The sequence below is a fragment of the Rhipicephalus microplus genome, chromosome 4 (assembly GCF_043290135.1).
Source record: "Rhipicephalus microplus isolate Deutch F79 chromosome 4, USDA_Rmic, whole genome shotgun sequence".
NCBI lineage: Eukaryota > Metazoa > Arthropoda > Arachnida > Ixodida > Ixodidae > Rhipicephalus > Rhipicephalus microplus.
Window position 1 is genome coordinate 61,505,055 of NC_134703.1, and position 26,675 is coordinate 61,531,729.

Sequence of the window (26,675 nt, forward strand, 5' to 3'; positions counted from 1 at the left end):
GCCCAACGTTATCCGCCTGTACTATGCGGCCACCGACACCAGTAGCAGCAGAGCGAAAGTAGCGGGAGCCACAGTAGCAACAATGGCCATTGAACAACTTCTTGCCATCGCGGCCATAGTTCTGCTTGCCTGGTTCAACTGGGCCGCACCAGATGGCACCACCTGTTCAGCCTAACCAGATGAAAACAGCTTTTAAACCATTTCCCCCTTTCCACATAGTAATGCCAAGTTTTTTTCTATGAATCAAACAAATGGACAAGCAGGATTTTATTACATTTCTTGATGCACTGAAACACTGAAAGTATTTTATTGCAGCTAGTTTGATTACTAGTGAATAATAGTAGACAGTCCATTTAGTTAATGAAAATCAACTATGTGGTGGTAATTATGACATATTAGTGAAGAAATTAAGTTGAAGAAAACACAACTTGCTTACGATAGTAGCTGAATTTAGAACCTTTCAATAATGCGCATACTATCGAATGAGATACCGCATTGTTTGTTTTGTTCACTTTATCAGGTGTTTCTGTGCACGTAAGCTGAGGCCTGCTAAAAGAGTACTGACAGGGGTTTCAAGCAAAACTTTAAAGGGGCACTAAATACGGTACCCCGAAAGAAATGCCGTATGTTCTCACGTAACAAACCCACTTTCATTTCAGAAAAGTTGACGCCGATTTAGAGGGAGGGTTCATTATGCGGGAGAAAGTCCTGCAAGTTATAACAGCGAAAATTTCGGGTGACAACTTTGTTTTTACACATGAAAATGCTCGACAAATTTTTTTTGTAGCCCGAAGCTCTTTTTGTTTTGTCGCGTATTGAAAGTGCATGTATCAACGCCGAAGTGTCGTCCAGCCGCTCGGTTCCGATGCTCCAGCGCATGCTGTTAGTAACCAGCCGTGTAGCTAGGTTACCGGCGAAACGCATCCTGCGCAGCAGGTGTCCCAACTAAGTTCACAATGACAAACCCAACAATGAAAATGCAGCTTCGAATGGTGGTGCACAAACGCTGTATTAGACGTTGCGGGTGCACAATGCGCTGTCAGCACGGTGGGTGCGCCGTGTTCCATGATGCAACGCTAGTGCCATTTTGGACGCCATGGACTTTGTTTTTGTGCCGCTGTGTTTGCGTGGCATTCTCATGTTTTTGTGCCGCTGTGTTTACGTGGCATTCTGCATTCGACAGATGGCGCTTTGCCGTACATCGACAGATAGCGCTTTGCCGCTAAAGTCCCTGAAAAATAAACTAAAGTAGCGCCAACCGCACCCTTTCGCCTCTACCTCCTCTCCCAGCAGCCACAGCAGCGCCTCTAGTGTCCACAAGGAAACTACGAATGCGAAAGCACGCGCCTCAATTGCCGCCTCAATCGAAAATGCAGCCGCCGCGGTCGGCATGGATCAAGCCAGAGACGCAACGTTTACACGGCACTAAACGCGGCACGCGTTTCAACTGGCATGCACGTTTACCATCGACGTGGTTACTCTCTTTGTGTGATGCTCGAGCTTGACAGTACCGCAACACTGTAAACACGAATACAAACGAAACGATAGTTTAGCTCGCCGGTACTCTCCTCACAAAGCCGCTACGATACAGGGTCCAAGTCAGTCCTTCCGATACGCTGGAGCCACACTTCTTGCCGAGCGGCATTGTCTTTTCCTCGCGGAAGCGAAAATAGCTTCTTTCCTCTGCTGTACCTGCTTTTGCAACTGCTGGCACAGCAGGTCGGCATCCCGAAACGTGCAGGATTACCGTGCACACACTCACGCGCGGTCGAACTCCGGCTACACAACAATACCAAGCGCGCACGCCTAGCCACAAACACCGCGAAAGTGGACAAACAAAATGGCGTTTGCGATACCTTCACAAAGGCTAGTGCGTCATGCTGCAGATTCTTAGCACCGCCGAGTTTATTTCACGGACAGCAGTGGCGCTGCCATCGAGAGCGTCACCGCTGAGCGCGTCTGCATGCAAACGGTGGGCTATCGCGTTGAGTATTGCGTGCTTGCGGTGATGTCTTTTGCCACTGCATGCCACTTGCTTATATACACGTCATATCGTCATATTTAACGTTACTTTTTATATATTTTTTCTTTCTCAATCACTCTTCGGTGCATCGCCTAGAACCGCAGCGCCCAGATGCGCTTTAACGGAAACATGAGCACAAGCTCATCTTTGCGGCCAGGAGCCATACAGCCCCTCAACTAGCGTCATTTACTATCTGCAATGCACGCGAGGGGAGAGGAGTCTGCACATTGACACGAATGGCGCTACTTTAGTTTATTTTTCAGGGACTTTACAAGGCGCGGCTTTCAAATTTTAATTGACGTCCACGCTCTCACTGCTCGCAACTGTTTAGCATGATTGCACAACTCTTTGGCTTTCATTGCGTTATTTTGTCATATAATGGCTTGATTTAATGTTGTTTTGATCATTAATGGCACTGGCTATCAAACCGGAATAAAATGAACAGATACATTTAAAGTTTTTTTTTCCTTTTTTCAAGGATCAAGGTGGGTTCATTACGCGAGTAAATACGGTACCTTGTTTCCATGGTGTGCACTGTCAGTGCTTTCCACACACTGGAGCCTGGCAACAGGTATAAAATATCTTGCCCTGATTTTAAAGGGGTACTGACACAAAAACATTGGCCTCGTGTTTTTCTGTTGCAAAGTGTTGCTTGGGGCTTGTTGGTCATGACACGACACGTAGTTTGCTGGAGCACGCGACAAATAATTACATGCCCCTCATTATCTGTCAATTTCAGTTTTGGTTCGAGAGAACTCCAAATACTGGGTGCAACTGTTGCCACCTAGCGTGTGCAGCTGCCCCGCCGCGTTGGTCTAGTGGCTAAGGTACTCGGCTGCATTTCCGATGGAGGTGGAAATGTTCTAGGCACGTGTGCTCAGATTTGGGTGCGCGTTCGAGAATCCCAGGTGGTCTAAATTTTCGGAGCCCTCTACTATGGCGTCTCTCATAATCATATGGTGGTTTTCGTACGTTAAACCCCACGTATCATTCTAGCGTGTGCAGCTCTTGACCACGTCAGCACACAGAGCTGTGACATACTTCTGCACGGTGCGCATGAAGAATTACTTTCAAATAGGAAACGGGACTGCAGTGTCGCCAAACACAAAACTTTCTAAGCGTGCGCCATGACCACTCATTCGCAACCAGCTGCCGAGAAATATATATACTGCGGCAATAAACGCGGCAAAAAAAAAAAAAAATAGCGGATATGACGTCATCATAACTTGTTTTCTTTTGTTGACTCGTGCGTAGTGGCGTGAGCGAAGTAGGGGGTCCCCAAAGGGTCCCCTTCAGTGGCGTCAATGGCACGATATAGTCAAAGGCTCGTGCAAACTTCAAAATTCTTTTCAAATACCTTTCCAGCTATATTCGCTGTCAATATTTTGTAGACGACATACGAATGTTTCTGAGAATGGATCCCACAGGCTATCTCGGCTGCGAAATTTTGTGTCGGTGCCCCTTTAAAGTTTTCGTCACCCAGCATCTGCAAGCCAGCCCCACCCACCACAATGCACATTATCACAAGGCAGCATGATTCACTTGGTTTGCAAAATCTGTCCTGCACGAAGCCTAAATTGTGGAAATTGGTGTCAGGCTCCAGACTACAATTCACCTGTCATTTTTATCGACCACGTGCCACTGACAGAGAACTGACAGCTGTTACTAGCACGTCGAGTTCCCGTGAAGTCACACTTGTATCGATATATGACTGCGAAGCCACCCGCTAAATAATGAAACCGAAATTGCTGGTTTAAGCTGGTGGTAATGAAAGTATTGTAAGAATTCATTGGACTTCATTTCTCTCATCTGTAAATAACCTTCACCAGACTTTGTGCCATCCCTCTTCGTCGTTGTACGCCGTCGTCCCAACAGTCTTTTTGGCCGAGCGCTAGATAATCGAGGATAACGTGACCGATATGCTAAAAAGAAACATCACATGGCCCTCTGCCAGCTCTTGGTCATGGCCCGTTGCGTTGGTACAGAAGGATGGATCGGTACGATCTTGTGTTGATTACTGCGCCCATCACGATTACTTGAAAATATGTATTTCCGATGCTTCGTATAGATGATGCACTCGACTCCTTGCAAGGCACCCAATACTTCTCCGCCCTTGATCTTCGGTTCGAATATTGGCAAATTTCAATAGACAAAGCAGACTAAGAAAAGACCACCTTTTCTACAACAGACTGTCTTTACGAGTTTAACGTAATGCCATTCGGCCTATGTAATGCCTCCGCCACATTTGAAAGGGTGATCGACACTTTCTTTGCGGCCTCAAGTGGAAAACTTGTTTATGCCACCTTGATCATATCGTCACATTTTTCTGCATTTTTGCTGACCATCTGCAACGCCTAGATGAAGTGCTCACATGCCTCTCTAATGCTGGACTTCAACTAAACACAAATAAGTACCATTTCGGTAACACAGCTATAAAAGTTCTAAGACATCTCGTTAGCAAAGATGGCATCCAGCCAGATCCGGCCAAAATTTTTGCTGTACTCGATTTTCCGTGCCCCTTTCGTTCCAAAGAACTACGCAGCTTCCTTGGAGTCTCGTGGTACTTTCGTTGCTTCATTTGCAACTTTGCCGCTTCTCTCCACAAGCTCCTTGCTAGTACCAGTTTCATCGATTGGAATGATCAGTGCGAAGTGTCATTATTGGAACTCAAGCACGCACTGACATACCCACCAGTGCTTTATTTCAACGATAAGGCACCTACGTTACTACACACTGATGCCAGCGGACAAGGAATCTGCGCCGCACTTCTTCACCGCAACCATGCATTTCGCGAGAAAGTTGTCACATGTGCAATACACTCTGACCTTTGCAGAAAAGACTTACAGTAAAATTCCGTTAATTCGGACTTCTCGGGACTGGATAGAATGTTGGAATTAACTGAGGGTACGAAATATCGCGAGTAAGAACGAAACACTTGAAAAATGTCTCCTACATCATCACATTTATTTCTTAAAAAAGCCTGTGATCGCAGTTTGCTTCACAGTCGCAATGTGCAACGAAATCACAATTTTGCGAAGCTCCTGCAGGTGGCTTAGTCCGCGCACACTGTCTGAGGAAAGCATGCATATGTCCTCCAAAACTGCCAACGCATGCGCAGCCTCTGTCATGGTGTGGCCTGGGCGCTCATCAGCATCACTTACGTCCTCGTCAGCCGATTCTCCTTCGCCGTCCCAGCGACGGCGATATAGCTGTCGGTCACTGTGTGGGCCATGGCAACATCGCTGTCAATTGCGAAGTAATCGTCCAGGGGCACATCAGCTGGCATGATGCTCACATAGCGGCAGTCTTGCTCTTCGCCGGTTTCCTCATTGGCCACCACCCCCGGATCAGCAGCGTCATGCACGAAGCCGCAATACCTAAAGCAGTTTGCGACTACTGCAGGCGTTGCGTTGCTCCACACGTATGTCGGCATGTGGATTGTGCCTAGCCGGCTTACTTCGTACCGCTTGCCCGACTCCATGCAGAGCAGCATCCGCTCGAGTACCTACCGTCGATAGCGGCTTTTCACGAACTGTATGATTCCCTAGTCCATTGGCTGCAGGAAAGCTGTTGTGTTCAGAGGCAGGGATGTTGTGTTCAGAGGCAGGTCAATGCACTCGATCCTGGACACCTTCGTGTGCGCACTACAGTTGTCTAGCACGAACAACACCTTCCAAGCCTTGGCCGCAAAGCGGCGGTCGAGCTGACGCGGCCAGGCTTGAAAGAATTCGGCAGTCGTCCAAGCCTTTCTGTTGAACCGGTAGTCGACAGGCAGCTGATTAATATTCTTAAAACATCTTGGCTTTGCAGCCATCCCGATCACCAGCAGCGGCAGCCGCTCTGTTCTGGTCATGTTAGCAGCCAGAAGAACTGTTACGCGCTCTTTACACCGTTTTCCACCAACGCACGGGTCCCCCTTAAACGCGATTGTCTTGTCAGGCAGAGCCTTATAGAACAGCGCTGTCTCATCAGCGTTGAAAATGTTGCACGTCTCGTACTAGAAAGGCACGCGGATAGTTCAGACCGCCAGTCCTGCACAACACTTTCGTCAACTGCACCTCTTTCACCACACGCGTTGCAGAACACCAGCTCATGTTGCTTCGCTTTTTGAAGCGGTCGAACCAGCATTCCAACCCATTGAAGGAATCAATATTCATGTTCACCGCGAACTTCTTTACTTGTGCACAGATAAGAGGGTCGCTGAAAGGTAAACGCGCATCGCGCGATATGGCAATCCAGCGCTTCTTCTAGCTTGGGATGTGCTGCCGTTCGAGGCCTCTTCCTTTGGTCGCCAAACATGTTCCTGTCATACGCTTGCATAATCTGCTCTTCGTTCTTCACGTAAGTGCTCAGCGTGCTTTTCTTCACATTGAACTTCTCCATCACTTCTTTTCGAGATGCTCCCGCTTCCAACGCCTTCAATACTTTCACCTTTGCTTTGTACTTCGCCCTCTTCGCTGCAGAAGTTGGGGCTGTTGGGGCCGCAGGAGACGGAGGGGAAGCCATCCCGGCATCGCTCGCGCAGTGGTCACGCGCGCGCACATAGGCGCACTTTTTCTTTCAGAAAATCCTTTCAATAGGCGAATTTCTTTCAATAGGCGCACTTTTTCTTTCAGAAAATCCGGCTCGAAGTTAGGGGTGCGTCAATTACGCGGGGTAAAATTTTCGAAAATTTTTTCAACTCGGTTCTCGCGCTTTAAATCTGCACACTTGTCAAGTAAAAGGCGACTTTATCGTTTACCAATTAATTCAGCATAAAACAAACATACCTACGTACCTTTTAATGAACAAGCGAGAGCCGTCAACTGCACACACACACGTAAAATTTATTTACACAAAAGTCTCAGCTGTTCCTCCTTTTCCCTATTCGGAGTCCGAGTTGGAGATCACACATTCATCTTCGCCGAGCGGGGATTCGTTTTCGGTGTCCGAATCATCCGCACCCCACAACATGTCATCCTCACTCGCATCCAGTGCGTTCGAGATACCCGTCTTCTTGAAGCTTTTCCTGACGACTTCGTCGGAGATCGCCTGCCACGCTTCTACGATCCAAGCGCACAGCATTTCCACAGGCGGCCTCTTAATCTTACCACCTGTAGACAGCTGATGTTGTCCTCCAGCCATCCAGGTGGTGTACAGTCTTCGAACATTGTCCTTGAAAGGTTTATTCAAGGACACGTCCAAAGGCTGTAGTATCGATGTGAGGCCGCCCGGAATCACTGCCAGATCTGTGCGCAGCTCCTTTAGCTCATCTCGTACGCGGTCTACTAGGTGTCCACGAAAACTGTCCAGGAAAAGCATGGACGGCAATAACAGACCACCCGGCCGCCGACCCCAGACTGTTTTCACCCAATCCACCATGAGTTCCGCGCTCATCCAGCCTTTTTCCTGGACTCTGACGTAGATGCCTTGAGGGTATTTTGCCTTTGGGAGCGTCTTACATTTAAAAATAACGTAAGGCGGTAGCTTACGCCCATCCGCTGTCACCGCCAGCATTACGGTGCATCGTTGTTTATCAGCGCCAGACGTTCTGACGATGACGCTCTGTGCACCTTTCTCCTCCACTGTCGTGTTCCACGGCATATCAAAGCAAAGGGGGTTCTGATCAGCGTTGCCGATCTGGGACAAAATGAAGTCTTTCTGCTGTCAGAGCTTTATAACAAAACTGTGGAAGTCCACCACTTTGTCCTCATATGCTGCGGGCAAGCGCTGGCTCAAGGTGGTCCGCCTTCGCAGTGTGAGGCCATGGCGCCGCATGAAACGAGTTGTCCATCCGGAGCTGGCTTTGAACTCTTTTGCTTCGATGCCCTGCGCTCGGGCTATTCTGCGCGCCTGTCTGCACAATATCCAACGACACAGCACAGCCGTCTTGTCGTAGCTCCCGTATATGCCGGACCAGTTGCTCTTCGACGTTCGGATACCTGCCGGTCTTGGCACCGCGGAAAGCCCATCGTGTCTTCTTCATTGCCTTAAGTTTTTCTTCTTGGTCCCTTAGTACCGAATACTGGTTTCTCCAATGCCGAAATGCCTGCTTGCAGCCCGGTTGCCGTGCTCCAGCGCGTACTGCACTGCCTTCAGTTTAAACCCAGCCGTGTAGCTCGCGGACTTCCCCATGGTGGAACCAAAGTTCAATACACGACCACAACATATGCACACCGCTTGCAAAATGGCGTTTCTTTCTTTTTCTCTGATGGTGGTGATGGCGATCGAGCCCCCGGCGTTGTACACGTGACCTCCAAAAAGCGCGGCGATTTGGGGGGTATCGGTAATTGATGGAACAGCCGTTTTTTTTTTTCCCCCGCTCATGGACGCTTTTTTTTTTTTTCAAGTTTTATTTCGACAAACACGTTGGTTAGGTCGTTGCACTTCGAATTTTTTTTATTTGCTCGTCGATTTGCCTTCTTTTTTTCTTCAGGGTACGGGGACCGCGTTCCAACTGTACCGCTGGGGGGTAGAATCGTTTCTGATCACGGCCAAGTTCGGGGTGCGCCTATTATACGCGGGAAAAAAAAACGAATTTTCCGCAACCAAACTAAGGGTGCGCCTATTATGCGAGTGCGCCGATTATGCGAGTAAATACGGTATTCTTAAAATTAAAAAAGCGTCTACTGCTTCCTATTCTTTCCCAGCAGCATCAGGGCGCGATTTAGCCGTGCATTGCGAGGTCATGGTGAAAACCACACTAAAACAACCCCTCGTTTTCATGGACATACCAAACAGTTGCATTAACATGATAAAGGGACCGACAACTGACTTTTTTTGATCCAGTTTTTTCCTGCGCGACAGAAAGCTCATCTTTAGTAGTGATAGTAGCTGCAGTAGTCCCAAGAGCTCGTAGTCATTTTATAAGCAGTATTTTTCGATCTGAAAGGCTCTGACCACGACAGTGCCTTTCCATCCGGCAACGCTGAGTATTGATAGCGATGCCGGTAGCCTTTCCGGTGGCCTATGCATGCTGTCCTTCTTATTTCGCAGTATTTCCTGAAACTATGCTTAACCACGTTCATTTTGTGCTTTACAACCATTTTTCAAAACAAGCCGTTACAATGAGACAGTGCGGCTCTATAGAGCTTCCCTACATTTGTACCACGTCACCAAGCCAAGTAATCGAAAACGGAACTGCACATATGTCACACAAAGGCAACACCACTTTAATGCGTACCACTAACACAAGCTTTATCAAAACATTATCTTTTGCTATAAAGAATCAATCAATATTTCAGTACTAATCAAGAAATTGTTGACCGTGTACATTAACACAGTCGCATGACAGGGCATTCATGATAGTTTGTTTTTGCCACCAGATGCACCACCGGCCATTTTTCGCGATTTTCAATGAAGAAATAAAAACAAAAATCCACTTCTCACAAGAAAAACAGTTGGTTTGAGTTGCTATAAGGGACAATCTTTCCATCTGTGCAGTCATCTCATTTCATGTTCCGGGCAGTTGTCAGTCACTTAACACCAGCAGCTGCCCCGCCGTGGTGGTCTAGTGGCTAAGGTACTCGGCTGCTGACCCGAAGGTCGCGGGTTCAAATTCCGGCTGCGGCGGCTGCGTTTCCGATAGAGGCGGAAATGTTAGAGGCCCGTGTGCTCAGATTTGGGTGCACATTAAAGAATCCCAGGTGGTCAAAATTTCCGGAGCCCTCCACTACGGCATCTCTCATATGCATATAGTGGTTTTGGGACGTTAAACCCACCATATCACTCAACACCAGCAGCTGTCTGCTGTCAAAGTGTATTCGACAACGCCGAGATGGAGGCAGGGTATCGTGGAGCGGTGACTTTTGCCTTATTCTGTGCCATTCTTATCATTCATCACTCTAGGCTAGCGGATTTGGTTGATGATGCAAACGAACAGCCGCTCTGGCCAAGCGCGAATAAAATAAGCATTAGAGTCAGAAAAGGCAACGCTCCACGGTTGCACCCAGCAGCTGCGTGAAGGAAACCATGAACTGAGCTTCAGCTTCGGATCATCGGCGGATCGAAAGCAAGCCAGTGGCAAAAGCAGGGCAGTCTCATTGCCATCGCTATCGAGCAATGGTGGCACCCATGCTTGCTGAACAGCGGTGGTTTCTGGTGGTGCAGACGTGTGTTTTATGTGAATTCAAATGGCAGATCCAGACAGTTTTTTTTGCTCTGAGCGGAGCAATCATATTCCAATGGCTGATTGGGAGCGTGAATTGTGGGTTTCAATGGCAGATTGAGAGCAACCACAGATCAAGGATTGCTCCATAAAGCAAGAATTCTTGCTCTGCCGAAATTGGCCGATTTGACCGGAAATTCAAGTGACGTATTCAGTGCGCCCGCCTTTCGTCCAATCATCGATGGATGTCCAGAAAACTTTTTGCACTCTCGCACCCTCTTGTGCTCCCTCGCTAGATTTCCGCTCACCAACAGCTCCTGTCGAGACGCGCGTTCCGATTGCAGATTTGGTAAGAGCAATCCCACTCAGATCTGCGCGCTTCATTCGCAATCCGGCCCAGCACTCGCGATCTGCTATTGGAATTCAACATTAGACTTCGGTGACATATTTTCAGGTTCTGAAAATGCATCAAAGTGTTAGATTGAGTTTCTTGTATAGCAATAAATATCTGAGCCTGGAATCGCATCATGAAATTTCGTTGAAGTGGGACTGCAGAAGAAAAAGTGTTCGTTGCGGCGACAATATTTATGCATTGACTCCTATGAACTGCTGACGGAGAACCGTAAATTTTTGTTGTAGCAGAAATTTCGTTGAAGCGGCGTTTGTTGCAGTGGGGTTCGACTGTACGAACGTAGTTGCAAGGTTTTTCTCACACTGCAATTACTTTCTCTCTTCTCTAATCCTGATGAGCACTCTGCATGCTTAGCAGGGAGGGATGGCATGGGGAAAAGATACATTATGTGTACGTTGTGACCTTTAGCACTTTTTTTTTCTCCAAACATGGCTCGCGCAGTTCACATTGTTCAAATTGGCCAATTGGAAATTTGAGTTTCGTTATCATCATTTGGGTATTTGGAATCATTTGTAGAACTAAGAGGCAATGATTTGCTGTGTGCTTTGAAAATTGTAAATTTCAGGCCACGTGCTACACTATACAGTGAAACCCTGTTAGTACGTACCTGGCGGGGACGACAGCATGACTGCGCACTAAACGCACTACACATTAACTACCAGCTACAAATTTGCATCTTCCGACATGTGCCATCGCCGCCGACGAAGGAAGAAACTTTGCCAGGGAAATTTTTCCTAAAGTGCCCATCGCAAAGCCATTTTTCTTTTTATGAAAGTGCCGAAGTGCTGCCGACTCTAGCACAGCCGCCCGATAGCACGCAGTGGTGACACTGATGAGCGTTTCGAAACTACTGTGGTGTCCAGGATACGCAGCGTGGTACAGCGACAGAACGAACACAATCAGCTGTCTGTGATACAGCTGTTCTGCGACCTGCTTCTAAGTGAAAACTGGCAGGTTTTCAATTGTTGATGCGGTACGGTCGCAGATAGCCAAATTGTTTTCTGCACGGCTAATTGTGTGCAGCGCTTCGCTCATTCGGCACACACCGTGACTGATGTGGTGGGAAGCCTGCTGGGTTAACGCAGCGATGAAGAGCTTTCCGCATACAATGCGCTCTCAGCGATGCTCTAGCAGTCCTGGCAAGGAACGAATGCATGCATTTGGGCTGTCGCTGTATAAAAGCCTTCAGCATGGTTACAACAGCGCTACGCTTGCTGTACAGTGCACCTGTTGGCATAATATAGCAAGGTTTCTCAGTGCCCGCGACCCGCAACGTTAAAGTGTGGGCCAGCGAGCTGCTTGCGTTTCTGTAAAGCGGTGCGCGCTTGAACATGGTCCCGCACAACGAAACGGCAGAGATCGGTGGCCCAGGGCATTCAGGTAGTCGCCTACTAAAAGTGTGCAGTAGGCCAAAAATGACTCCACGCCACACGTGTGCCTGAGCAGATAACTGGGGGATGCTTGCTGTGATATACAGTATGGTCCACTGTTAAAGAGAACACTTGAATGCACACCATCTATATTCCTGGCCCTCTAAGAGCAAGTGGATTAAGTAACATTCTTCATGCAAGTCAATAGTCTCTCTCAAGAGGAGTCGGAACTTTCAACCAACAGTCGTCTTATGCATATCTATGCCGCTTTGATTCCATAAGATAGCGAAATCTAACAACCCGCAGGGGCGCCTGCGCAAGTAGGCGTTTGGTGTGTAGCGACACCACGGACCCGAGCTAATGGGGGAGTTCTACTCCCTCCAACGCCTAGCCGTGCGTGGCTTTGCCGTGTCCGGGGAAAAGGGGATCCTGGGGGTTGAGCCGACGCTGGGTGATTGGACCTTTAAGGCCCCCCGGCAGGGGCAACACACCCCTTTGGCCCCGGCTTCACGTAGACGGCACCTCTGGGCTGACCCACCCAGGGGAAATCGGCAGTCGCCTTTTCCTATCTCTCTCTCCCTATATCTTCGTCTTTTGTTCTCACTTTACATCTTTCCTGTCTTCTCCTCACTTCATTTTACTTCCAATTTTTCCTGGCGGCAAGGGTTAACCTTGTGTGGCTATCCAAACTAGGGTAAACCATATTGGGTTATAGTAACTGCGTACTACTGGCGTTGCGCAGACATGCCCACATGCCCTGCCACGTCCCCTCGTTGGACTCCGTGGTGGGTGGTAGGCGCCGTTACCGAAAAATACACACTTTCTTATGGGATCCCCGACCCCCTCTTTAACTGATCGTGCTTCGAAAAGGGTACGCACCGATGCAACATTCCTACTTTGGCCCAAAAACAAAGAAACTTTTCCAAAATACCATGTCCTCCACTGCGAACAATCATCTACAAAAGCTAGAGCAATCTCACCCTTCCTTGTAGCCAAGTGCTTGAGAGAGACCATTGGAACCGGTTATAAGGCCACGAAGATGGCAAGTGGAGATCTGCTTCTCGAATTAAAAGACAAGGAACAGTACAATAAACTCTCGCACCTCGTGGCCTTTGGTAACATCCCTGTCTCTGTGAGCGCACACCGTACCATGAATACAGTGAAGGGCGTGGTATCGGACGAAGATTTGATGACACTGAGTGAAGAAGAGCTCTTTGATGGATGGAAGGATCAAGGTGTAATACAAGTCCAGCGCATCAAAATCAGACGTAACAACAATGAAATAGCAACAAAGCACTTGATACTCACCTTCAACTCAACCACTTTACCCGAGACTCTCGAAACTGGCTATGTAAAACTCCATGTCCGACCCTTCATTCCAAACCCGAGGCGTTGTTTTAAATGCCAGCGATTTGGTCATGCATCCCAGAGCTGCCGAGGACAGCTGATGTGTGCTAAGTGTGGCACAACCGGCCACAGTGCTGATGAATGTAGTCATGACGAGATCCTCTGTGCAAACTGCAAAGGTAGCCACCCCGCATACTCCAGAGCGTGCCCAGCCTGGAAAAGAGAAAGAAATAATAACTATAAAAGTTAAGGAAAATATCACATTCAGGGAAGCAAGACAACGAGTCTCGTTATCATTAGCACTAAAAACACCTTTTGCCGAAGTGGTGCAACGAGGGGCGGCACCACAAAGGCCCTTGGCACTTGCCCGGACCACGCCTAGCGTGCCGAGGCCAATGCCACACGCCCCTGCGGCGGGAGCAGCCAGCGCTGCCCTGCCCACTTTCAGCCTGTCCACACCAGTGACCTCTACAAGCTCTGGCAGCAGCCAGGGCAATCACGAGGCCAAGGGGGCTCCATCAACCCCCAGCTCGGTGAGGACAAAGACTTCGTCGATCGAGGCGAAGTCTAAGCGACGCACAGATCGCTCTTTAGAGCGGGTGTCCAGTGCCTCGCAAGAGGCTATGGACACCAGTTCAAGCCAAACGGCGCAGGAAGCGCCGAAGGAGCGGCGAGCTTCGCTCGACCGCCCCAAAAAGGACAGAACGCCGATTACAGGGCCTGACAAAGGCCCTGTAAAATGAGTTAATCCCCGTCTTCTTTGCACACAGCACTTTTTCCCTTTTTTTTTCCACTATGGACAAAATCATACAGTGGAACGATAGGGGAATACTTAGAAATTTAGATGACGTCCAAGAACTTCTGTGTAAGTTTAACGCGAAAGTGCTATGTGTGCAAGAAACGCACTTAACTCCTAAGCACAAGGACTTCCTACGACAATATATTATTTTCCGAAAAGACCGGGAGGATCCTGTTGTACCATCTGGCGGTGTAGCCATTATAGTCCATCGTAGTATAGCATGCCAGCATTTGAAGCTCCAAACGGCCCTGGAGGCAGTGGCCATTCGAGCTGTACTTTTTAACAAACTTATTACCATATGTTCTGTGTACATACCACCACATCAACAGCTACACAGACGTGATCTGGAATCACTAATAGATGAACTCCCAGAGCCATTTCTGGTTCTAGGTGATTTTAATGCACACAATGTCCTGTGGGGCGATGCTCACTGTGATGCGCGAGGACGTCTCATTGAGCAGCTCCTTTTCTCTTCTAGTTTATGTCTTTTAAATATGAAGGAGCCTACGTATTTTAGCCTTACAAGCAACACATACTCCTCCATAGATCTTAGCATTTCATCACCGTCCCTTTTACCTGTTTTTCCCCGCAGGGGCGCCTGCGCAAGTAGGCGTTTGGTGTGTAGCGACACCACGGACCCGAGCTAACGGGGGAGTTTCTACTCCCTCCCACGCCTAGCCGTGCGTGGCTTTGCCGTGCCCGGGGAAAAGGGGATCCTGGGGGTTGAGCTGACGCTGGGTGATTGGACCTTTAAGGCCCCCCAGCAGAGGCAACACACCCCTTTGGCCCCGGCTTCACGTAGACGGCACCCCTGGGCTGACCCACCCAGGGGAAATCGGCAGTCGCCTTTTCCTATCTCCCTCTCCCTACATCTTCGTCTTTATCTCTTACTATTTATCTGTCCTGTCTTCTACTCTCTTCTATTTACTTCCAATTTTCCTGGCGGCGAGGGTTAACCTTGTGTGGTGGTCCTACCTTGGGTACACCATATTTGGTTATAGCAACGATGTACAGTTGGCATGGCAGGGCTTGCTCCATCACAACCTCTGCCGTGTCCCCTTGTTGGGCTCGGTGGTGGGTGACTGGCATTGTTGCCGAACAATGTACTCATTTAATGGGATCGTCCAACATTTTCGCAAATGATCGTCCCCCGAAGCGGGGGCGCACCGATGTAACCGCTGAAATCCTCCAGAAAAAGAAAGACACCTTCCCCAAGTATCACGTCATCCACTGTGAGAACACCGACAAAAAAGTCCGTAACATTTCACCTTTCCTAGTGTCAAGGTGTCTCACTGAGACCATCGGAAGCGGCTACAAAGCCACGAAGATGGCCAGTGGGGACCTGCTGGTTGAAGTTAAAGATAAGTCGCAATATCAAAAATTGACGAACCTTGTAGCGTTTGGGGACCAACCGATAACTGTCACCGCCCACAGAACAATGAATACGGTGAAGGGTGTCGTGTCAGACGATGACCTCATGGACCTTACTGATGATGAACTCCTGGCCGGCTGGAAGGATGAGAATGTTGTACAGGTACAACGAATAAAAATCAGACGAGACAACAGGGAAATACTCACTAGGCACATAATCGTCACCTTCAACTCTAGCACACTCCCAGACGAAATAGAAACAGGCTACTTGAAGTTGCACGTCAGACCATACATTCCGAACCCAAGGCGCTGCTTCAAGTGCCAAAGGTTTGGCCATGCATCACAGAGCTGCCGAGGGCAGCTTACTTGTGCTAAGTGCAGCGCTACGGGACACTCTGCTGATGACAACTGCAATGCTGAAGCTCACTGTGCAAATTGTGATGGTGACCACCCGGCGTACTCGAGATCCTGCACAGCTTGGAGACAAGAGAAGGAGGTCATCACTATCAAATATAAGGAAAACATAAGCTTCCGCGAAGCCAGACAGCGTCTCTCACCATACCTTGCTAAAAAGTCATCATTCGCCGAAGTGGTGCAACGGGGGCCAGCACCACAACGGCATCAGGCGGCCGTCCAGGCCACGCGTAGTGCGCTGAGGCGACCGCCCCTCGCCCCCACGGTGGGAGCAGCCACGGCTGCCCTACCCTCCCCTAACGTGGCCACACTGGAGGCCTCTCCTAGACCTGGCACCAGCCGGGACAGCTCAGAGGCCAAAGAGGTCCTGCCGACCTCTTCTCTGGTGGGGTCAAAGGCCTCGTCTGCCAAGACGAAGCCAACACAACGCCATCATCGCTCGCTAGAGCAACTGTCCGACGTCTTGCACGAGGCGATGGACACTACTTCTGGCCCAGCGGTGCAGGCAGCGCCTAAGGAGCGGCGAGACACTCTCGACCGCTCCAAAAAAAGCAAAACCCCAATTACAGGGCCAGAAAAGGGCCCTGTAAAATAAGTGAACCTGCACCATTTTGGAACTCGCATTTTTTAGTTCTTTTAGAAGCAAGTCACCTCCATTCTACTATATCCTACTCACTTGTCCTTCGATTTTTAAACTTTTACATTCAACATGGCTTTTATAATTCATTGGAACTGTAGAGGGCTTTTAAACAATTTTGGTGACGTAAAGGAAATACTACACGACTTTTCTCCTGTAGCCTTGTGCCTTCAGGAAACCAACCTAGGTGATCGATATCAAAACATCCTAAAAGGCTTCACTGTTGTGCGGCGCGATCGTACGCAGGCAAGCCGACTGTCGGGCGGTGTGGCTGTTGTTGTTAAAGGTGGTATAGCAGTGAGAGAAATTCATATTAATAGTCATATAGAGGCCGCCGCCGTTACCATTGTAGCGCACAAAACCATCACCGTCTGTTCCCTCTACATTCCACCGCACACGCAATTCACCGTAAGCGATTTAGAATTAATTTTAGACCAACTACCCGAACCTTTTGTGATAGCAGGTGATTTTAATGCACATAACACGCTTTGGGGTAGTAAAACAGTTGACTCTAGAGGACAAACACTTGAAGATTTTATTTTAGCCAACGATGTTTGTCTTTTAAATTCTGGCGCTGCCACTTACTGCTCCCCAAGTTCAGGAGCTATGAGCTGCCTGGACCTTGCGCTATGCTCTCCAGCGCTGTTCACAGATTTTAAATGGAAGGTAATAGATAATCCATACGGTAGTGACCACATGCCTGCACTCATCAGTCTAACCACAGCACTTCCTACCATACCCTCCAGACCACCCCGCTGGCGACTTCATTTGGCAGACTGGGCTCTCTTTACCGATCAAGCCAGTCTGGATAAAGAGAGTCTAGATAATCTGAGCGTAGATGAAATGAATCAAAGGATTACAACGTGTATAATCGCGGCAGCAAAGAGAGCTATCCCTCAGTCTTCTGGTTGCTTAAAAAAGAATTTGAAGCCCTGGTGGACGCACGAATGTACAGAAGCCAAAAAACTCCAAAATAAAGCCTGGGGTATCTTCCGGAGGTACCCGACGTACGATAACCTCATCTCCTTCAAAAAGGCGAAAGCGAAAGCTAGATATGTTCGTAGGCAAGCCGAGAAAATCTCCTGGCAAAACTACGTTTCATCCATAAACAGCTCGGTCACATCCAAAAGAATGTGGGATCAGGTTCGCAAGTTTAATGGCAACTACGCTGCCTATACCATCCCCTTTCTTTCAACAACAGGTACTCAGACATCCCTACAGGAACAGGCAGACCTATTAGGGCTTCACTTTTACAACATATCTAGCTCAGCAAACTATTCAGAAACGTTCCTAAGGCACAAGCAATCTATAGAAAAACAAAAGCTTCCTACAGCAGGTTTCTTAGACTTGCCATACAATGCGCCTTTAACCATCCATGAACTGAACACAGTACTTTCCACAGGTAAAAAAACAGCGCCTGGTCCTGACACAATACACTATGCAATGCTCGCCCACCTGTCGCCAAAAACAGTCGAGGCCCTTCTGTTTTTCTTCAACGTTATTTGGCAAACTGGTCGAATGCCCACGGATTGGAAGAAGGCCATTATAATCCCATTCCTAAAAACGGGAAAAGATTCTACATTAGCAAACAGCTATAGGCCAATCGCACTTACAAGTTGTCTTGCAAAAACCTACGAGAGTGTCATTAACATCAGGCTTACGTACGTCCTCGAAACAGAAAACTCACTAGATATCCACCAATGTGGGTACAAAAAAGGTTGTTCAACAATTGACCACCTAGTTCGGCTGGAAAACACAATACGAGAAGCTTTCTTACACAAACAACACTGCCTAGCAGTCTTTTTTGATCTTCAAAAAGCCTACGACACCACTTGGAGGTATGGTATTTTACGAGACTTGGCGGATCTGGGAATCCGCGGCAGAATGCTTAACTGTCTCTCCGACTTCTTGTCCAACCGAACCTTCCAGGTCCGCCTTGGCGTGACACTCTCTCGTGTATTTACTCAAGAAAACGGTGTACCTCAGGGGTGCGTTCTGAGCACTACACTTTTTGTTGTGAAAATGAACTCTGTAAACAAAGTTATACCATCCACACTGATGCATTCTCTGTACGTTGATGACCTCCAGATTGCGTGCCGCGCGTCTAACATGGTAACATGTCAACGACAGACTCAAATCACGTTGAACAAACTAACACAATGGGCGGAGAAAAACGGCTTCTGTTTCTCCGGGGAAAAGACAGTTGCCGTAGTGTATTCTCAGAAAAGAGGCTTGCAGCCGGACCCAATTCTTGAACTGAATGCAACAGTCCTACCAGTTAAACAAGAGCACAAGTTTCTAGGAGTCATATTTGACAAGAAACTTAACTTTCTATCACACATTACCAGTCTAAAAATTAAAGCGACTAGGGCACTCAATGTCCTCAAAGTTCTGTCGCGGAAGCGGTGGGGCGCTGACCGTAAGTGCCTTCTGCACATATATCGTTCATTGGTGCGTAGCAAATTAGATTATGGAAGTGTAGTTTACGGGTCAGCGAGACAATCCTACCTCAAGAGACTCGACCCCGTACATAACAAAGGGATACGCTTGGCAACCGGTGCATACCGGACCTCGCCGCTTCCCAGCTTGTACTCCGAGAGTAACGAACCGGCACTGGACAGCAGACGAACGCAGCTAATGCTTACATATGTCCTAAGAGTTCGCTCATCGCCAAACCATATATGCTACAACATTATCACACACTGTGACAAACGACTCCATTACACAAACAAACCAAACGCAATAAGGCCACTTATACTCAGATTCGAAGAAAAATGTCGCGAGTGTAACGTCCCTACAGATGCCCTTTCTGTTACTAAAAGGCCAAGAAGGCTGCCTCCCTGGAAAAACTTTACGCAATTTCTTGACCTCTCATTGACACATCTCAAAAAACAAGGTACACCACGTGAACACATATTGCAAGAATTTCGCATCGTTCAAGAAAGGTACAGCACATACAAAGAATTTTACACTGATGGCTCCAAAACGGCTAGTTATGTCAGTAGCAGTGTCGTCCAAGGTGCGTGGGAAGAAACAGTCAGATTACCACGGTTTGTTTCAGTTTTTACTGCTGAATGTTATGCCTTGTGGATGGCAGTAAAAAGAATTGAAAGTGCTAGATACAAGAAAGCAATACTTTTTACGGATTCCTTGAGTGCATTGAAGGCCCTCCATATACGCTCTCAATACGAACCCTTCATCGGCGACATTTTAAGCGTATTATCGCGTCTAAGTGAAGGACAAAATATCCGGTTCTGCTGGGTCCCAAGTCACGTCGGGATACCCGGAAATGAAAGGGCAGATCAGTGCGCAGCAGCAGCAAAGAACTTAAGTATCTCGCAAGTAAATGTTCCCGTTAGGGATAGTATCCGCGCAATCCGTACAGCGCTAACATCTAAATGGCAACGGGAATGGAATATGACAGGCAACAACAAACTTCAACTAATCAAGCCATTCCTAAATGAATGGAAGTCATGTTACCACCAAGAACGTTTTATCGAAGTAATCCTGTGCCGTCTTCGAATTGGTCACACGCACATCACTCATAATTACTTGTTAAAACAAGAAAAACAGCCAACATGTGATAAATGCGATGAACCTCTAACAGTGTTGCACATCTTGCTTACATGCGCACATTTGGAAGCACATCGAAGAAAACATTTTTACACCTTGTACAAGTTACGCATTCCACGTCACCCCATGTTCCTTCTAGGAGATGACGCGCTGATACCCCTAACCGACGTTGTCAACTTCCTGGATGACACCAAATTTCTAAATAAGTTATAAGAAGCACGCCATCGCATTTGTACGGTACAGATCTGCAAGATTCACGAACCTGTGTGGCCACAGCACGGCCTCTTGCGAGAGGTCAGTGCTGTGACAGCTTCTTTTGAACACAGCACTTACCTCCTGGTCCTTGCGCACAAGGACACAGGTGAGGCGGGAGTGCTGGAGCGATCCCCTCACATTTTTTGACAAAATCACCTCACGCACATACCATACCCATTGACCACGCCATGTACCATGTCCATAATTTTAAAAGTATACACATTACGCGATTGGTTTTAGGTCTCTATACAGCCGCACAACATTATTCATTTTATTCCATTAGTCATCGTCAACCGCGCATTCATAGTCATGACCATTGTAAAGGAAAAATCACCTGGACGACGAAGCACATTTTCCCCTGACTGACGGATTTACTCCCTCAGAGAAAATAGTTTTTCAATCAGACTTTCACAGCACAATGTATGCCGAGCTAACTAGTGACGTTTTCTTTTGCTCTTTTTTCTCTCCTTTTTTTCACCATGTGGCTGGCGCAGCATAGCCTTAGTTGCTTTTGCGCCACTAAACCCAACATAACTAATTTTACCTGTTTTTAAATGGAACGTTCTTAAAAACCCTTATGGGAGTGATCACTTCCCAATCATCCTGAGTGCGCCGAACAAAGATCAACTACCCCCGCAGGTTCCTCGATAGAAGATTGACTCGGCTGATTGGGAAGGGTATAGAACTCTTACACACATGACATGGACTGAGCTGTCTGCCCTGACCATAGATGACGCTGTCACGTATTTTACAGCTTTTATACTTGATGCCGCATCTAAATGTATTGCCAAAACGAGTGGCATGTCTTCTAAACGGCGAGTCCCATGGTGGAACGACGCATGCAGGAAAGCACGGACCACTCAGAACAAAGCATGGGCGTTGCTTCGCGATTCCCCTACAGCAGAAAACCTGGAAAATTTCAAGCGGGTCAAATCGCAGGCACGGAGAACGCGTCGACAAGCTAGACGAGAGAGCTGGACAAAGTTTATATCGAGTATCAACTCTTACACAGATGAGGGAAAAGTGTGGAATAAGGTAAAGAAAATTAAGGGCCAACAAACGTATTCTCCTCCACTAGTAAATAGCCTCGGGGAAAGCTTGGAGGATCAAGCCAACTTTCTTGGCACACATTTCGAACACATATCGAGCTCCTCACACTACTCCGAATCCTTCCAGAATTACAAGGCACGAATAGAAAAACAAAAGTTAGAAAGAAAATCCCCAAGAAATGAGGCATATAATGCACCATTCTGCTTAGCAGAACTGCGAACAGCACTCAACTGCTGTAATACATCTACCCCAGGTTCTGACAACGTAATGTACGCGATGCTGAAGGAACTACCCTCTGAAACTAAAGAAACCCTCCTCTCTCTTTATAATCGCATATGGTTTTCAGGTGTGATCCCCTCCTCCTGGAAGGAGGCTGTTATAATTCCAATTTTGAAGCGGGGAAAGGATCCCTCTACTGTATCAAGTTACAGACCTATAGCGTTAACAAGCTGCCTCTGTAAGCTATTTGAAAAAATGATTAATTGCCGCTTACTCCACTACTTAGAAACAAACAATTTGCTCGACCCATTTCAGTGCGGGTTTCGAGAAAGTAGATCCACCACAGACCACCTTGTTCGTATTGAGGCACAGATCAGAGACGCCTTCGTCCATAAACAATATTTTCTCTCTGTGGTCCTCGATATCGAAAAGGCTTATGATACAACATGGCGTTTTGGAATTCTAAGAGACCTGTCCCACCTTGGTGTGCGCGGAAGAATGTTTCACATAATTGAAAGTTACCTGTCAAACCGAACATTCCGTGTCCATGTGGGCAGTGTTCTCTCCCGAACATTTGTCCAGGAAACAGGCGTGCCACAAGGTGGTGTACTTAGTTGCACACTTTTTATTATCAAAATGAATTCCTTGCACTTGTCCATCCCCCGCAATATGTTTTATTGTACATATGTCGACGACGTTCAGCTTGGCTTCAAGTCATGCAACTTGGCAATGTGTGAGCGGCAGGTTCAGCTGGGTTTGAACAAGGTCTCCAAATGGGCTGATGAAAACGGATTTCGACTTAACCCACAAAAAAGCACCTGTGTCTTGTTCTCTCGAAAGAGAGGCATGCATTCGGAACCTGACATTGAACTGAATGGTCAACGTCTGTCTGTCAATGCGGAGCATAAATTCCTAGGCTTAATCTTGGACAAGTTGACCTTCGTACCGCACATCAAGTATCTAAAAACAAAATGTTTAAAAGCCATGAATGTTATAAAAGTGTTGTCACGTACTACGTGGGGTAGTGACAGGCAATGTCTCATCAACCTGAATAGAAGCCTCATTCGCACCCGCTTAGATTATGGGGCCGTTGTTTATCAGTCTGCGACTCAAAGTGCTTTGAAGATGCTGGACCCTGTGCGCCATTTGGGCATCCGCCTTTCTACGGGTGCTTTTCGCACCAGCCCCGTAGAAAGCCTTTATGTCGAGTCAAATGAGTGGTCGCTTCATCTGCAGAGAACTTACATGTCCTTTGTATACTTCCTGAAGGTGAAAGCAGACAAGAAACACCCCTCATACTCTACTATTAATGATCTGTCGAGCTCCATTCTGCTCCAAAACAGGCCTTCAATGAGGCAGCCCTTTTCAGTACGCCTGAAGGGTCTAGCTGAAGAAACTGGAGTGTCACTTGAACACAGTTTAATGGCTCCTGTAGCATACCCGCCACCGTGGCAGTGGCAGATTATAGACTGTGATGTGTCGTTCCTAGAAGTTACAAAACATGCGCCTATTGCCCATATCCGAACATACTTCCTGGAACTTCAACACAAATACACACGTCCTGAGTTTTTTACAGATGCCTCTAAGTCCAACTCCTCTGTGTCCTACGCTGCTGTTGGCCCATCCTTTTCGGATGCTGGCCCTCTACATCCAGGCACAAGTATCTTCACAGTGGAAGCCTATGCGATACTTGTGGCGGCTAGACACATCAAGCAATTACAAATACAAAAAGCAGTAATTTATACAGACTCCCTCAATGTGGTAACGGCTCTGCACAGTCTTAAGAAACAAAAAAACCCTGTCCTCGTTTCACTTTACTCCATTTTATGCACCCTCTACACACTCAACAGACATGTTGTTGTGTGCTGGGTGCCAGGGCACCGTGAGATTCAAGGCAACGTGATGGCGGATCAGCTTGCTGCATCCGCCCACGAAAGCACCGCCATTACACCGACATCAATCCCGGCCCTTGATCTTAAGCCGTCTCTCAAACGAACACTCGGGGACTACTGGCAGAGCAAGTGGGATACACACACACAAAACAAACGACATGTTATCAAGCCACAGCTTGGCCATTGGCCACCAGTATCAAAATCACTTCTAACAGAGGTAACACTAACAAGACTCAGGATAGGACACATATACACGACACACACACATCTTTTGTCCGGTGGTGATCCACCATTGTGTGATAAATGTGGTGAGGCATTAACAGTTCTTCACGTTTTAATTAAATGTAAACATTTAGACAATCTAAGAAGACAACACTTCCCACTATCCTACCGACAACATATACCTTTACACCCTGCAATGTTCGTTGGTAGGGAACCGCTTTTTAGTCACAAATCATTGTTAGCGTTTTTAAAGAAAATTCATAATTTTCATATCATATACCCGGGCATACCGTAGCACGACCTCTCTAGAGAGGTTTTTGCTGCGGTGGCTACACAGGAAAGCACTTGCCTCACGGCCCTTGCACGCAAGGGTACTAACGTGTGAGGTACTTGTGCTAATGCCATACATGTCCACCATCGTTTTTCATTATCGCCAACTTTTGTCACCTATTCACACCACACACACCTTTCACGGCATGGTCATGATTTTATTACTTGTATGTTTTTACCCGCTTTACTGCGAGGAATTTTATGGCCCTTATACAGCCGCTAATCACAACCATTGTCCACATTCCTGTCTCATGAACTGGCGCTCTTTGGCCATCAAATGGCCCTTGCGCCAAAAAAACACCATATATCATCAGCGAAATCTAACATGCTGCTCACACAGGTGTTCTCTTTAACAGTGGACCCGTCTGTACACTGTGATTACATTAAAATATGTCTGTGTAAGGAATTGTTCATAGTTGTGTAATAAATTGCTCAATAAATTTTTAGTTTTTACATTGTTGAGCAGTGAAACTGGCGAGCGATACATGGCAAGATAGTACAATGAAGACAAGCACGTTGCTTTTGTCAAGTAGAGAAGATTTGCATATTTCAAAAGGCAAGAATACTTCATGTTATTCACAACGCTACACTGCCTAATTTTAAAGCATACTCATTAGATTCCTTTGCTCAAATCATGACTATGGGCACAATGTAAGCGAAAGGTTATGTGTGCACTGCTCCAGTTTCTGTAGAGTTGTGGAGTGCTTCCTTGACTGAATAGACTGCTGACTAGTTGATTTTCGAAACATCTTTTTTAGCAGCTTGGTAACTGTACCGATAATCTATTGATCACCGAGTCGGTTGACTTACTGGTGTGAAGATAGTCCGAACGCCCATGTGACATGCATATGAGTTCTCAAGGCACACTCTGCTACCTCATTTTTTGTGCAGACATCTACCACATCGTGTCACAAAAGCAGATACGGAGTGAAGGGGACAATGATCCGTCTCCGTCTCGAGACAACATCCCCATCACAATTGCCCCCACGGACCCAACGGACAACCGCAAGAAGTCGTGTGCCTGCCAGCAGTAGCGTGCTGGTTGCCGGATACAACACTTGGCTGTGCAGGGCCCCTGTAAAGTAGGAGGGACAAGAGAAAAAAAGAAGCGAGGAGGGCACAAGAGCACTCCTGCACTGTGGCCTTTTTCTTTCTCCACTTCTGTTCTTTCCAAAACGAAAAAAAAAAAAGAAACAACTGCCCCTACTATTTTTTGAACAGTGCCCTATTAGTAGACCCTTTTTTTTCTTTCTTGTTCAGATGACCTCCCCAGCTACTGCTCCTCCCCGTACCTACTTTTTTTTTTTTAACCATGGAAAGGCCTACTTTTGTGGCATTGCTACATTTAGCACCAGTGTTGCTCTTGTTTAGACATCCTCGGTGTTGAACTGAAGCAGCATTGCTCGTGAACTGTGCTACAGCGGGCCGAACATACTGGTGCATTCGAGTCATCTGCTCAGTGTGTCCCTTCGGTTACTGCTTGGAGGGAACTGTCAGATCTTCTAGTGAAAGGTACAAGCTAACTTTCTTTCAAAGACCAATCTTGGCTTTTTTTTTTCTGCCATTCCCAATGCTGCTGTATGCTGTGAGAATAAAGAGGACACTTGTTTATTTAACGCAGGTGCACTTCTGTTGAGATAAAGTTGTGCTGTTTACACTACTCTGTACTGGCTAGATTTCAGAGTATTGCGTTCAGATTTTCTTTGTTTTGGTATCTTTGAGAAGGGAAGGTGAGCGTGGGGCACCAAATTTAACCTTAACGTGTTTGTGGATGTAGGGCGGTACTTTAAGCTGCTCTCCTCTTGGTAATTCAGCCTTGAAGTAATTTAAAAAGTGCCGGGTGTTTTATTGTGAAAGCGTGCTGCTGTCACTGGTCCCTAACTGCGGCTTGGCCCAAGCAATCTTTCCATTTTGGTGCGTGCCTGCACAAAATATTTGCTGGAGGCTCCTCGCTTGGGTGGTCCCCCCTCTTCCTCCCTACCTTTTCTTTTTGTAATTTTCACTCGGTTGTCATAGATGTTCTGTAGTCAGCCGTTGCTGCAACAGATTGAGAGTGAGAAAGTTTTTGTGGAAATGATCAATTTGTACTTCAATGACTGTACAATGGATGACGTCGTTGATTGCGTGGACGATTTCTTGGATGCCATACGAGCGCGTGCGAGAGAGAGGAACCTGCTATGCATCTGCAGTGCACCAGCACTGGCTGCCTCAGCTGACTGTCCCTGTTTTGTGCATGTCGCCCCTTAAGCAAGTGACGTGGCAGTGAGCGCTGGTGCACGTAGAGGCCCTGTCATCCCGTGTATATATATATAATTACCAATAAAGTCCCCAATGTCTTCGCTTATAGCACTGCTGCCTTTTTCCTCTGTGGCACTGTCATGCTGAGTCACTTGCTAGTCTCATGATGGCCTCGGGCCTCCCGGCTGCACGCTTTTGTTGCTTGGATGTCTGACACAGTGGTGCGTTGTCAGTCCAGTGCGTTCAGTAGTATATATTTTGCATACTGGTGGCTACTATTTAATCATTCGCCGTAAACCGTGCCGATGAGGGCACGAGTTGGCGATTGCATTAAGTCGAGTGATTGCTCTGTTTTTGTGACAAGACTTTATTAATTAGCAATTTGAGGTTTTATGAAGAGTATTTTCAGTTAACACATGGCTACGCTACTTCCAGTA

At 47.3% G+C, this 26,675-nt stretch overlaps 1 protein-coding gene across 1 annotated transcript in view; it reads left to right on the forward strand.

Annotated features, from left to right (window-relative positions):
- The window catches only part of Rab11 (RAS oncogene family member Rab11), a 41,137-nt gene extending 15,521 nt beyond the window's left edge, over positions 1 to 25,616 (forward strand). Inside the window, exon 5 of the mRNA XM_037423012.2 lies at positions 24,892 to 25,616. Coding sequence (XP_037278909.1) covers positions 24,892 to 25,034 — 143 coding nt within the window. The 3' untranslated portion in view covers positions 25,035 to 25,616. The remainder of the gene's footprint in view (positions 1 to 24,891) is intronic.
- The last annotated feature ends 1,059 nt before the right edge of the window (positions 25,617 to 26,675 follow it).